Raw genomic sequence first — 11925 nt, forward strand, 5'->3', positions numbered from 1 at the left:
AGTAAAGTAGTAGTAAAGCTTTAATGAGTATTGAGTGTTATGTTGATACCTGTCCCACTGGGCAAAAACTGGATGAATCCACATTCTTTCCGTGTTATTTAAAAAAATATATATATTATATGTGATGACGTTGAATCAACGTGGAAAACTAATTGGATTTATAAAAAGTCAAAGGAATTTTGTATTTTTTTCACCCAACCTTTAACCTAAATCCAATGACATGGTGACATTTTTGGGTTATTTCAAATTTAATTCATGTTAGTTGACAACTCAACCAAATGTAAATCAAAACCAGACGTTGAACTAACGTCTGTGCCCAGAGGGGTAGGTCTGACCACACCTGGTCAGCACACAAAAATTACATTAAACAGAGGCTATATAATGTAGTACTACACCCAGTATTTGAGGAAACAGTGGATAACGTGGATAGCAAATCATAGTAGAATTTTGGGCAACTGAATAACATTTTGGGGAAGACAGCCTGTAGTGGTGCGTTGGTAAAATCATCAGGGAAGCAAAGCCAGGGAAAAAAGCCAAATTACAACCTATGTGTAGTGACAATTGCGTTGTTTTAATCACCTATGCGTAGTCTAATACAGTGACGACTAAAATATACCAAAAATTATTTAGTCCAATCAATGTAAGCTAAATATGATTGTCCATGGCTGTCCATGGTACTGATTTCTGTGTGTGTGTGTGTGTGTGTGTGTGTATGTGTGTGTGTGTGTGTGTGTGTGTGTGTGTGTGTGTGTGTGTGTGTGTGTGTGTGCGTCCGTAGGTGCAGAAAAAACATGTTCACTCACCCTACTTGTAGAGAAACGCCAATGCCACCCGCCTCCTTCATGTTGCTTAAACAGTCTATGACTCTGCCGTACAGTACACACTTTTAGTTGTTGTTTTTCTAGGAAACCTGGCTAAAATACTTGCTCACTAGCCTAACTTCCTTTCATGGGCAACTATAAGCCAGCTACTTAACATTAGCCTACTACATCTAGCTACATATTGAACTTCCATCTTCTCAGGCAAGGAGCACAGTGTATGCATTTATGGTTGGATCAGAATCGCCGTTATAATCATTGGCCAGTACTGAGAATTAAGTAAAACTACAAGTCCAAATCCCTATCTCCATCCATGGCTAATTTAGGAAAGAGATGATTTTACAAGCTAGCCACCGGAGGATAACAGCACAACGAGATGCAACAATTCTAGTTTTATGTAAATTCAGGGATTCAGAGTGTTTAATAGTCACATGTACACGGTTGCAGGCTCTGAGCTCCAACATGCAGGAGTAATTGAAATAAAATAATGAAAATGGTAATAAAAAAAACAATAGAAATAGAAATATATACATCATAACAACTGTAGCAGTGATTAATAAATACATGTCGATTGGGGTGGAGGCAGACAAAAGACTGGGGGGAATGTTCATAGGGGGTGTAGCAGGGGGGAGGGAGCAGGTAGGTGACTAGTAGTGGTGGAGTAGGTAGGTGACTGATGTGATTGGTGTGAAGCCAAATTCAAACTGACTTTCCTTTACACTTTTTTTTTGGTGCGTCAGGACCATTCGCAGCTGAGCTCGCTCAGTTTAGCTCAACGCTGATTGGCTATTATACTTTTTTTTTTAAATATCAAGGGAGGCCAATTGCTGGCTGGCTTCCCATACATTCAATGCTATAGGCGGCAACAATGTCATACTCTTTTAGACCAAACAGCATAGGTGGGGCGGCAGGGTAGCCTAGTGGTTAGAGCGTTGGACTAGTAATTGCAAGATTGAATCCCTGAGCTGACAAGGTAAAAATCTGTCGTTCTGCCCCTGAACAAGGCAGTTAACCCACTGTTCCTAGGCCATCATTGAAAATAAGAATTTGTTCTTAACTGACTTGCCTAGTTAAATAAAGGTAAAATACATAGACAGAGGGTCACTGTTTTGTTCACTTGGTCATTTTCTCCGGTGAGTTACATTCAGCCTCTTGCGAATTGAAAGATATTTATAAAACACAGAGAGACAAAAGATAGATTATTTAGTATGTTTTTTTGTGTTTTTTTTCTCGGTCCTTTTTTGGGGGAAGCCTGGCTTCCCTTGGCATCCATGAATACACGCTACTGAACACAGCTATCTGAACGTAGAATTATCTTTCCTTAACAGGATTCTGAACATCCGTTGCCATCTAATTGGGAAAAGAGAGACTCCGAAAGTGTTGTCACTTTTTCAAAGTATGCTGCTACTCATTGTTTATTATCTACAATTAGTCACTTTACCCCTACCTACATGTACAAATTTCCTTGACTAACCTGTACCCCCTCACATTGACCCAGTACAGGTACACAATGTATATAGCCTCGTTATTGTTATTTTATTGTGTTACTTTTTATTATTTTTTACTGTAGTTTATTTGGTAAATATTTTCTGAACCCTCTTGAGCTGCATTGTTGGTTAAGGGCTTGCAAGTAAGCATTTCACAGTAAGGCCTACACCTGTTGTATTCGGCGCATGTGACAAATAAAGTTTGATTTGAGTACCTCACTAATACTTGTTTTTGATCCCACTCAAAGCTATCCAATAGGGGACTACAATCAGTTTAGATTGTGTCCTAATGAGACAGATTAAACGGATTGAGCTTTTTCAAAACAAGGCTCTGAATGTATCAATAATGAATAAAAATTCAAACAGCAATCTAAATGTCTCTTATGGAATGGGCTGCTTTTCAATCACAAGAATGATTGATTTGTTCTTGCTTGTCGAGAGTCTTAAGTTTAAAAGTGTATATCCACTCAAACATGGTAGCCCATATAGTGTTACAATATGTAAAACAGATGACTTACCCAATAATGTCTGGCTATTAATACAATTAGCATTGGATGTGTTATTAGCCCTTGATATGTTGTACACACAGGTTATGTTCATAAAATAACATTTTCAGAGTGCACACCATAAGGGTGCCACGATGCCCCCTACTGGTATTAGGTGTGATGGGCATTCCTTTTCGGTAAGCTGGCTGTTTTAGCTCCATTCACATAAAAGAGACGGCTTATTTGGCTCCCAAACGGCTCTTTGTTGGAAATGCTTAAAAATCGGCCTAGAATCATGAAATAAATTACAACTCTCCAATGTAAAGCCCAAAAGGTAGGCTACCTTTATGTCAGATCATGAAATGTGCGTTCAAAAATGTTTTACCTGGCCAAATCATTTGGTGAGGTGCATTTTTTTTTACACACTGAAAAAAATCAGTGTGGACCAGATTGATGTGCTCTCCCCACTATTTATTGTTTCTGCAATGAGAATTCACCCTCTTTAGAGAATTATTTTGTAATTTATGTACAGAAAAACATTGTTTTGAGCAAAAGAATATGTAAAACCAGTATTAGCAGTATACAAAAGTTTATAGTGCACAGCTTTTATCCAAAAGGTTTGCCTTTCAAATATAGATTTCATTGATTAAGTCAATTAACTCATGTACTGTTTGGCCTATATGGTGTGATGTGGCTGTTACATTTCAAGCTTCAATATACTAGATTATTACATAACAGTTAAGTATAAACAAGACTTCAGTTCAGTGGCGTCATGCCCATAGGGGGCACAGGGGCACGTGCCCTCTCAGATATGCCCTGTTTGTAGACCCTTTTCTGCAGTCGAATGACCAAAGCGCCCTCTAGTGGCCACATGGGTGGAATGTTAATATTTTTTTACATTTCATAATTAATAAACACATTTTTTAAATCATACCAAAAATCTGGTGTTTCTATGTCAAACCATTTTGTTATATTTCAGTCTTCTGTGATGTATATAAAGTGCAATATTGGGATGCAAACTGAAAATGTTATAAATGTCAACTCAATATCTGACATTGAACAGGTGTCTTCTCTTTTTAAAGCTCATAACCATGTGTGTGAGGTGGATACTTTGGTTTCAAAGTAGATTTGTTTAAGACTACCAAGAAACACTGTATGTGACCTTTATTTAGCCCACTGCAGTAAAAGATCAAAAAAATGTTTTGTTTGTTTGTTTTTTCTCTGTAATACTAGAAAAAGACTAGAAAAACAAGCAATAACTGTAAATGTACTGAATAAGACTCTCATTCCTTTCAATCTTTTACCCAGATTTTAGCTTAGATATGCAGGAAAAATATACTATTTTTTTACAAAGAATTAAGAATAATGAATATGGCTCTAGATAGCACAGAAAATCTATTTCAGATGTTTGAAATATGCACAATTTTCCAACTTAAGGCCACCACTCCCCAGCCATCCTGTTCTTTGTACCCCCTCAGATTTTGGGGGTGCATGATGCCCCTGCTTCAGTTGATTTAATAAATAACACATTCAATAAAACATTTTAAATTACACAGAAAACATCACCAGTGAAAACACATTTAGCAATACACAGCATTCATTCGCATCAAATTCATAGCAAACTATCATCACAAAATACACAAAGTCCATCAACAGGGCTTTGATAGCTCAATCCACAGCCACCACGTCCAATGCAGAGAAAGGCTCTCTTCAGAATTGTTCAATCACTCTGTGAAAAGATGAAACTCATTTTATCAACTCGCTTTACTTGCTGACAAAGACAAGTGAGAGGTAGGCTAATAAATATGCCCCTAATGAGGACTGTTGGAAAATGCTTTTAGGTGAGTTGGAGGTATATTGTTGCTGTACTAACCAGATCATCAAGGTCATCCATCGCAGGTGGCTTTCCTTTCTTGCTCCCTATATCCTGAATCATCTGAAATGGAAAACCATGAATTAAAGCCACACTCCGTAAGATGTGCAAATCTTCAAACATAGACATAAGCCTACTTGGCAGAGTTACACTTACTTCCACATATTGTTCGTACTCCGCCATTCCCTCATCCTCTTCGTTCGCCCAGTCTCTCCAGTTTTCGAAGTCTACAGCCATCCAATTTGGCTACAATGGACATAATAATGATGGAAGCGAGGGAACATGTTGATAGACATTCTATCAGGTAGAAGATAGACTGTAATATAACGGCTTCATAGCATCGCATGTTGACTTTCTGTTTTCAAAAGACAACAATAACATCATCTGAATCAGCCAAGACAATTGTCTCTTTACAGTGTGAGCATGCCCCAAGGGAGGGCACAAATCGTCTTTGTCGCCCCACTGTTTATGATGATGTCATATTGCTGAGTCTAACTTTAACACAGACATGAAGCATTTGTCCACCCTTACATTGCTCTTAACTATTCTCAGCGAAAGACCAAATGTTCCAGTACCTTGAGATTGGCATCTTTCTGAAGACGAGGCCATGGTACATTTTCTTTAACCTTCCTGATCAAGATGTGGATACTGCGATCATAGATTTTCACTTGAGAGTCCTGTTAGAGAAATACACAGTGATGTACAACAGTATCCATAATGCTCTGTAACTTGTATCTGGTTTTAAATACATTACAGTGCTGAATACTGAAGCATAGTGTTTTCTATGTTAGTTGGGAGGAGCAAATTAACTTTGATATGAGAAAAAAAGTGGATCCTTACGAATTTCATTACTTTGTCGTAGAAGTAAATGTGATTGTACATGTTGTTGTCATCAACGTCTTTGCAACTGTCATAGACACAAATCCACAGAGACATACAATGTTATTAAACGTAGGCTATAACGCAACACTTTGCAATAATAACATATACTATTTATAAGAGCAATGTATAGTCATTATAGAGAGTGATAACACAGGCCTGTTTATGAAATCACACACATGCACATTCACACATTCATGCACACTTACACACACACACATAGACACACACACACACACAATTTAGACTAACACAACTTGCTAGATCACACACTTTAGGGTTACAAATTTATCAAACTCACCTTAAAACTATATAGGTATCCTGAATATCAACCTCAACATCCTTGGGGTTTTGCACCATGAAGTTAATGGCCACATATTTCTTCTTGTCATACCATAGAGTCTGTGCTCCTTGACTATCAATAAAAACAAACAAAACATCATGAAAATATTGTTATATTGTATTTGTTATTTTAACAGACTAATCACTAAATACCATTTTATTATAATGTAACAAAATGTATTTTCATTTGCATTGTATGCCCAATTTACAAGTGATCTACCGACTGACTAAAAGCACATGGGGTAAGAGACCTGGAAACTTCATTTTACAGCGCTAGTGTATAAACCTAGTCTGTCAAATTAGAAAACTGCTTCTTAGCAATACATACCACTCCTCTGGTCTGGGAAGGTTTTTTGGTAACATGGCCATCTCGTTGGTACTTTGTTGATTCTTGGGAGATAATATGCTCCTGGACGTTTATGGTTCTTTTGAAGTTTACTGAGAAAGCAAGTAGCCTCCTCAGAATATTTAGCAGTCTATCTACTAAGACCTGCACTATTTTTAGATCAGCTGGTATCAGCTGCTAGGGGTACATATCCCATCCCCCTCCACTTCCCTATCCCTATAGGCTGTAGTGGAACTCTCTGGAAAGAAGGGGCATTTTCGGTTTTCACTCCAGGACCAACCCACCTTCTGTGAACTCAAGGAGATGGGGGAGGGAGATGAAAAGCTTGCCAGAAGACAGACAGAAACTGATAGCTGCCTCATTTGCAATTTTTAAATAGGGTTGAAGATCGTATTGTCAATATGCTTATTAATGGTCAGAATTGGAATACAAATAGACTCAAAGTTGTGGAAGAAAGTCACACACCAGTCACACACCAGAGGCCTACAAAATGTGGGACATTGCTACATATTCATATTATTTAAATAGCTAAAGTGGATGAAAATAGTATTACCTGGATACTTGTAATTTCAGTGCATTTCCATAAGTTGTCTCAATAAATGCAAGAACCCATTCTCATGGGAAAAGTATTTGAAAATCGGAAATACTACAATTGCTAACTTAATTGGTCATGGCTAGAAGGAATCCAGCTTTTGTCAAATTAACGTCAGATTTAACTTTTTGTAGCAGGTTAGTAGAACTTAAGCAGCAGGTTAGGAGCATTAACGTAGCAGGTTAGGAGAATTAGGTTAAGGTTAGGAAAAAGGTTATCTAAAATGTTATGTTAATGTCGTGGAAATTAGCACCAGGGACACCTGAAGTCAATATTAAATGAATCTTTCTTTATTATCAGCAAGCTGGAGAGGTTCCAACAAACTTAATGCACCATAGTACACATCGGTCTGGAGCTCTCCCGGGGCAATCCCGTTAGTTCTGTTATATACTGCTTTCACAGACAAGTTATATTTGCATGATTTAGCTTATTCATTATTCATAATTAATTCATAATTAACGTTTGGTTCCTGCATGTGACTGGCACCGTCTCCTATCTTAACTTATAGAACATATTCTGGGCGTTCTGCCAAAATATCTGAGGAGGGGGTCATGATCATCTCTACCCAGCACCTACAGGAATCAATGATTGTATGAGACAAGATGTACAATTCAAGGCTTTCTCTTCAGACAACATTTTCCATCACATTAATTTGACAAGCTAGCTAGCTACTGGAGTGTGTTCATTTCGCTTGAATGTTTGCTATATTGCGAAAAGGCTTGTACTGAACTTCACGTTTCCCCAAAATGTTCTTGTACATTCTTTTGAACAGACTTTGAGGCATGTTTGCTCTGTTCGGTGGGTGTGCGAGGTTGTGGCTTGAAGCAATAACTGATGTATTTAAAGAGCAAAGGTGCATTTTGAAGCCACAACCCAACCCCTCTCAGTTCTTCAAATGGTCGTTCAGTACAGCACCATTGCCGTTCAATTGAACGTTCTATTAAATATTTATGTACTGCACGCAGCCCTGTTTCTTTGCTGCCAAAAGAACAAGAATGGCGACTGCAATATGGGCAAGTGGGTGTATCAAAATGAAAGTAGTGGGCTTGTGAGAAGGGTGCAATTGCGACCCTCAATTTTGGGCGTTCTTGTATGTGGGCATTCCTGCATTTGCATGAACCTCTCTTCATTTTTTTTATTTTTTTTATTTCACCTTTATTTAACCAGGTAGGCAAGTTGAGAACAAGTTGTCATTTACAATTGCGACCTGGCCAAGATAAAGCAAAGCAGTTCGACAACATACAAAAACACAGAGTTACACATGGAGTAAAACAACATACAATCAAAGATGCAGTAGAATAAAAAAAAATAAAAAAATAAGACTATATACAATGTGAGCAAATGATGTGAGATAAGGGAGGTAAAGGCAAAAAAAATGCCATGGTGGCAAAGTAAATAAAGTATAGCAAGAAAAACACTGGAATGGTAGATTTGTAGTTTGAAGAAAGTTCAAAGATAAAATATAAATAATATGGTGCAAAGGAGCAAAATAAATCAAATAAATAAATACAGTAGGGGAAGAGGTAGTAGTTTGGGCTAAATTATAGATGGGCTATGTACAGGTGCAGTGATCTGTGAGCTGCTCTGACAGCTGGTGCTTAAAGCTAGTGAGGGAGATAAGTGTTTCCAGTTTCAGAGATTTTTGTAGTTCGTTCCAGTCATTGGCAGCAGAGAACTGGAAGGAGGAGTTGGCTTTAGGGGTGACCAGAGAGATATACCTGCTGGAGCGCGTGCTACAGGTGGGTGCTGCTATGGTGACCAGTGAGCGGAGATAAGGGGGGACTTTACCTAGCAGAGTCTTGTAGATGACCTGGAGCCAATGTGTTTGGCGACGATTATGAAGCGAAGGCCAGCCAACGAGAGCGTACAGGTCGCAGTGGTGGGTAGTATATGGGGCTTTGGTGACAAAACGGATGGCACTGTGATAGACTGCATCCAGCTAGTTGAGTAGGGTATTGGAAGCTATTTTGTAAATGACATCGCCGAAGTCGAGGATTGGTAGGATGGTCAGTTTTACGAGGGTATGTTTGGCAGCATGAGTGAAGGATGCTTTGTTGCGAAATAGGAAGCCAATTCGAGATTTCACTTTGGATTGGAGATGATTGATGTGAGTCTGGAAGGAGAGTTTACAGTCTAACCAGACACCTAGGTATTTGTAGTTGTCCACAAATTCTAAGTTAGAACCGTCCAGAGAAGTGATGCTGGACAGGCGGGCAGGTGCAGGCAGCGATCGGTTGAAGAGCATGCATTTAGTTTTACTTGTGTTTAGGAGCAGTTGGAGACCACGGAAGGAGAGTTGAATGGCATTGAAGCTCGTCTGGAGGGTTGTTAACACAGTGTCCAAAGAAGGGCCAGAAGTGTACAGAATGGTGTCGTCTGCGTAGAGGTGGATCAGAGATTCACCAGCAGCAAGAGCGACATCATTTATGTATACAGAGAAAAGAGTTGGCCCAAGAATTGAACCCTGTGGTACCCCCATAGAGACTGCCAGAGGTCCAGACAGTAGGCCCTCCGATTTGACACACTGAACTCTGTCAGAGAAGTAGTTGGTGAACCAGGCGACGCAATCGTTTGAGAAACCAAGGCTACTGAGTCTGCCGATGAGGATGTGGTGATTAACAGAGTCAAAAGCTTTGGCCAGGTCAATGAATACGGCAGCACAGTAATGTTTCTTATCGATGGCGGTTACGATGTCGTTTAGGACCTTGAGCGTGGCTGAGGTGCACCCATGACCAGCTCTGAAACCAGATTGCATAGCGGAGAGGGTGCGGTGGGATTCGAAATGGTCGGTAATCTGTTCATACTTATTTTGGTCAATTTATAAGATAGGACAAGCGGCAAGCGGGGACGCTCCAGTACAGTAAGGGGCGTTAATGGGCGCGGCCACAACGGTAGCTAGCTAGCCATACACCATTAGACTGTGGCCTGTCGGAAACTGTTTTCTGTTAATGACGGTAGGGCAGGTGTTCGGCAGGCAGGAGTGAAGGACACTGTGTGCTAGCTTAGCCAGCTAGTCCTAAGGAGGACTCCGGTACACAGCAGATGGGGGCGACACTGTGTGCTAGCTAGCTAACTAGCAAGCTAGCTAGCTAACTAGCAAGCTAGCTAGTACGCGGTGTCACTAACTATCAAGCTAGTGTAACCGGTGTGAAATGGCTAGCTAGTTAGCGGGGTGTGCGCTAATAGCATTTCAATCAGTGACGTCACTCGCTCTGAGACCTTGAAGTAGTTGTTTCTCTTGCAGATTTTGTGGAGCGATAGGTAACGTTTCTTCAAGGGTGACTGTTGTCGATGTGTACAGAGGGTCACTGGTTTGAACCCAGGTAGGGGCGAGGAGAGGTACGGAAGCAAAACTGTTACATTGATGCTGTTGACCCGGATCACTGGTTGCTGCGGAAAAGGAGGAGGTCAAAATGGGGGTGAGTGTAACCGGTGTGAAATGGCTAGCTAGTTAGCGGGGTGCGTGCTAATAGCATGTCAATCAGTGACGTCACTCGCTCTGAGACTTGAAGTAGGGTTTCCCCTTGCGTTGCAAGGGCCGCGGCTTTTGTGGCGCGATGGGTAACGATGCTTCGGTGGGTGTCAGTTGTTGATGTGTGCAAGGGTCCCTGGGATGCTAGAGGGGGGAACGCCCCGAATTGCGGGCTGCAGTTGTATACTACTGGGGCTAGTGGAAAGGAGTGGGTGTCGAAAGCACTCTGCTGGTAGACGGTTTTGATTGAGCTGTGCTTTTTTTCTTCAGTTTCTTACCAAGCAACTACCTTAAGCTAACTTCCCCGAGAGTTTGGACTTCTGTTTTCGTAATTGTACATTTATAGTTGTAAAACTGACGGTTGTTTATTTTTTGTTAAAATTATTGATAATGAGTGTGCTGTTGCTTCATGAGTTGTATGTGCATGTTTACTGTGACTGTCACAGGCTGACCACACGCGAGCATTGCAAAATAAATGTAGAAATCCATGTTATTCAATTATTGCGAGCGCCAACGAGCGTCTGCATTGCCAAGGGCTACAATAGAAATCAGTTCTATTTCTGACGCAGATCGAGCTACAAGTCCTGCCTCTCCCATCTCCTCATTGGTTTATAGAAGCAGGTACCCACGTGCCATCTCCTCATTGGTTATATCCACGTGGGTGACTGAAAGAGAACTGTTTTGGTCGTTGTGGTAATACTATGAAAGTTTAGATGCCAATCACCATATAAGTTCAACGATGAAAAAGCCTGGAAGGAGGAGAGATGACTAGAAACGATTCGGTTGACCATTTTATGTGTGGATTAATTGTCAGAGTAGAGGACCTTGTGCATTTCAGGTAAAATAACAACTCAATGTTTATATCCCAGGACAAATTTGCTAGCAACAGCAAGCTAGCTAAATAGGACAAATTAGCTAGCAAGTGCAAGCTAACTAGTTAAATTGCCATAAATGTTTAATGCTTTTCGACCTGACAAAATAAATGTATGCACGATGGCACACGTGCACAGCCGGTTTGGGTTCCGTGTAAGCCATTCTCCTAACTTGCCACGTTAATTATCCTTATCTGGCACGTCATTTCTCTTAAACTGCTATGTAAACGTTAAACTGACCCGCGGTACACCTGGCTATGGCCGGGCCAACCAATAATAGAGCGCTGATGTTACACCCGTCGCTGTTCATCCACCCACTTATGTTAAACCCATCGCTTTTGAACCACCCACTTATTTTGCAACGCCTACTTTTAAACACATCGATACAACACCAGTGCACTGGTCGCAGACTTACCGACTCGTGGTGTAGCCCAATCAGCGACGCAAAACGGTCTTGAGTGACAATAAATCTACCTAATTAGCTGATCCACTCCTTTCAACACACCCACCCACTGATACTAGAGACACTTTTGAGGAGATGGGAAACTCCATTGAGATCGTATTAACGCCCATTGTGTACGTTGACTATGCTTCGTCAAAGGGCCTCGCGGTGCATTCTGGTATATATTGAAACAAGGAGAGCTCTCCTTCAAGGAGTGAATGGGAGTCAATTGGGCGCTAGCTCCAAAAAACAACATTAGCATGAATTCCACATCTATTTACAAATCTCACTATTTTTCGAGATCTAAGTTGACTAAT

The 11925-nt window shown here is 40.4% G+C and overlaps 1 protein-coding gene across 1 annotated transcript; it reads right to left on the reverse strand.

Moving 5' to 3' along the window:
- Positions 1-4319: 4319 nt before the first annotated feature.
- LOC106579339 (putative protein PTGES3L) lies at positions 4320-6447 on the reverse strand. The gene is made up of 7 exons (XM_014159173.2): positions 6213-6447; positions 5844-5957; positions 5504-5570; positions 5239-5340; positions 4820-4909; positions 4664-4726; positions 4320-4519 (listed from the first exon to the last, which is right to left on the reverse strand). The coding sequence occupies exons 1-7, from the start codon at positions 6251-6253 to the stop codon at positions 4511-4513; spliced, it is 486 nt and encodes a 161-aa protein (XP_014014648.1). The 5' UTR covers positions 6254-6447; the 3' UTR covers positions 4320-4510.
- Positions 6448-11925: the final 5478 nt, after the last annotated feature.

This window comes from Salmo salar, chromosome ssa19 (genome assembly GCF_905237065.1).
Source record: "Salmo salar chromosome ssa19, Ssal_v3.1, whole genome shotgun sequence".
Classification (NCBI taxonomy): domain Eukaryota; kingdom Metazoa; phylum Chordata; class Actinopteri; order Salmoniformes; family Salmonidae; genus Salmo; species Salmo salar.

What these genes read in the sequence shown, in the direction of transcription:
- LOC106579339 (XM_014159173.2), bottom strand. Translation starts at nt 6,253, where the DNA reads ATGGCCATGTTACCAAAAAACCTTCCCAGACCAGAGGAGTG. An exon ending in GATACCTATATAGTTTTAAG is followed by an intron (nt 5,571 to 5,843) that starts GTGAGTTTGATA and finishes TGTCTATGACAG; the next exon opens with TTGCAAAGACGTTGATGACA. An exon ending in ACGACAAAGTAATGAAATTC is followed by an intron (nt 5,341 to 5,503) that starts GTAAGGATCCAC and finishes TTTCTCTAACAG; the next exon opens with GACTCTCAAGTGAAAATCTA.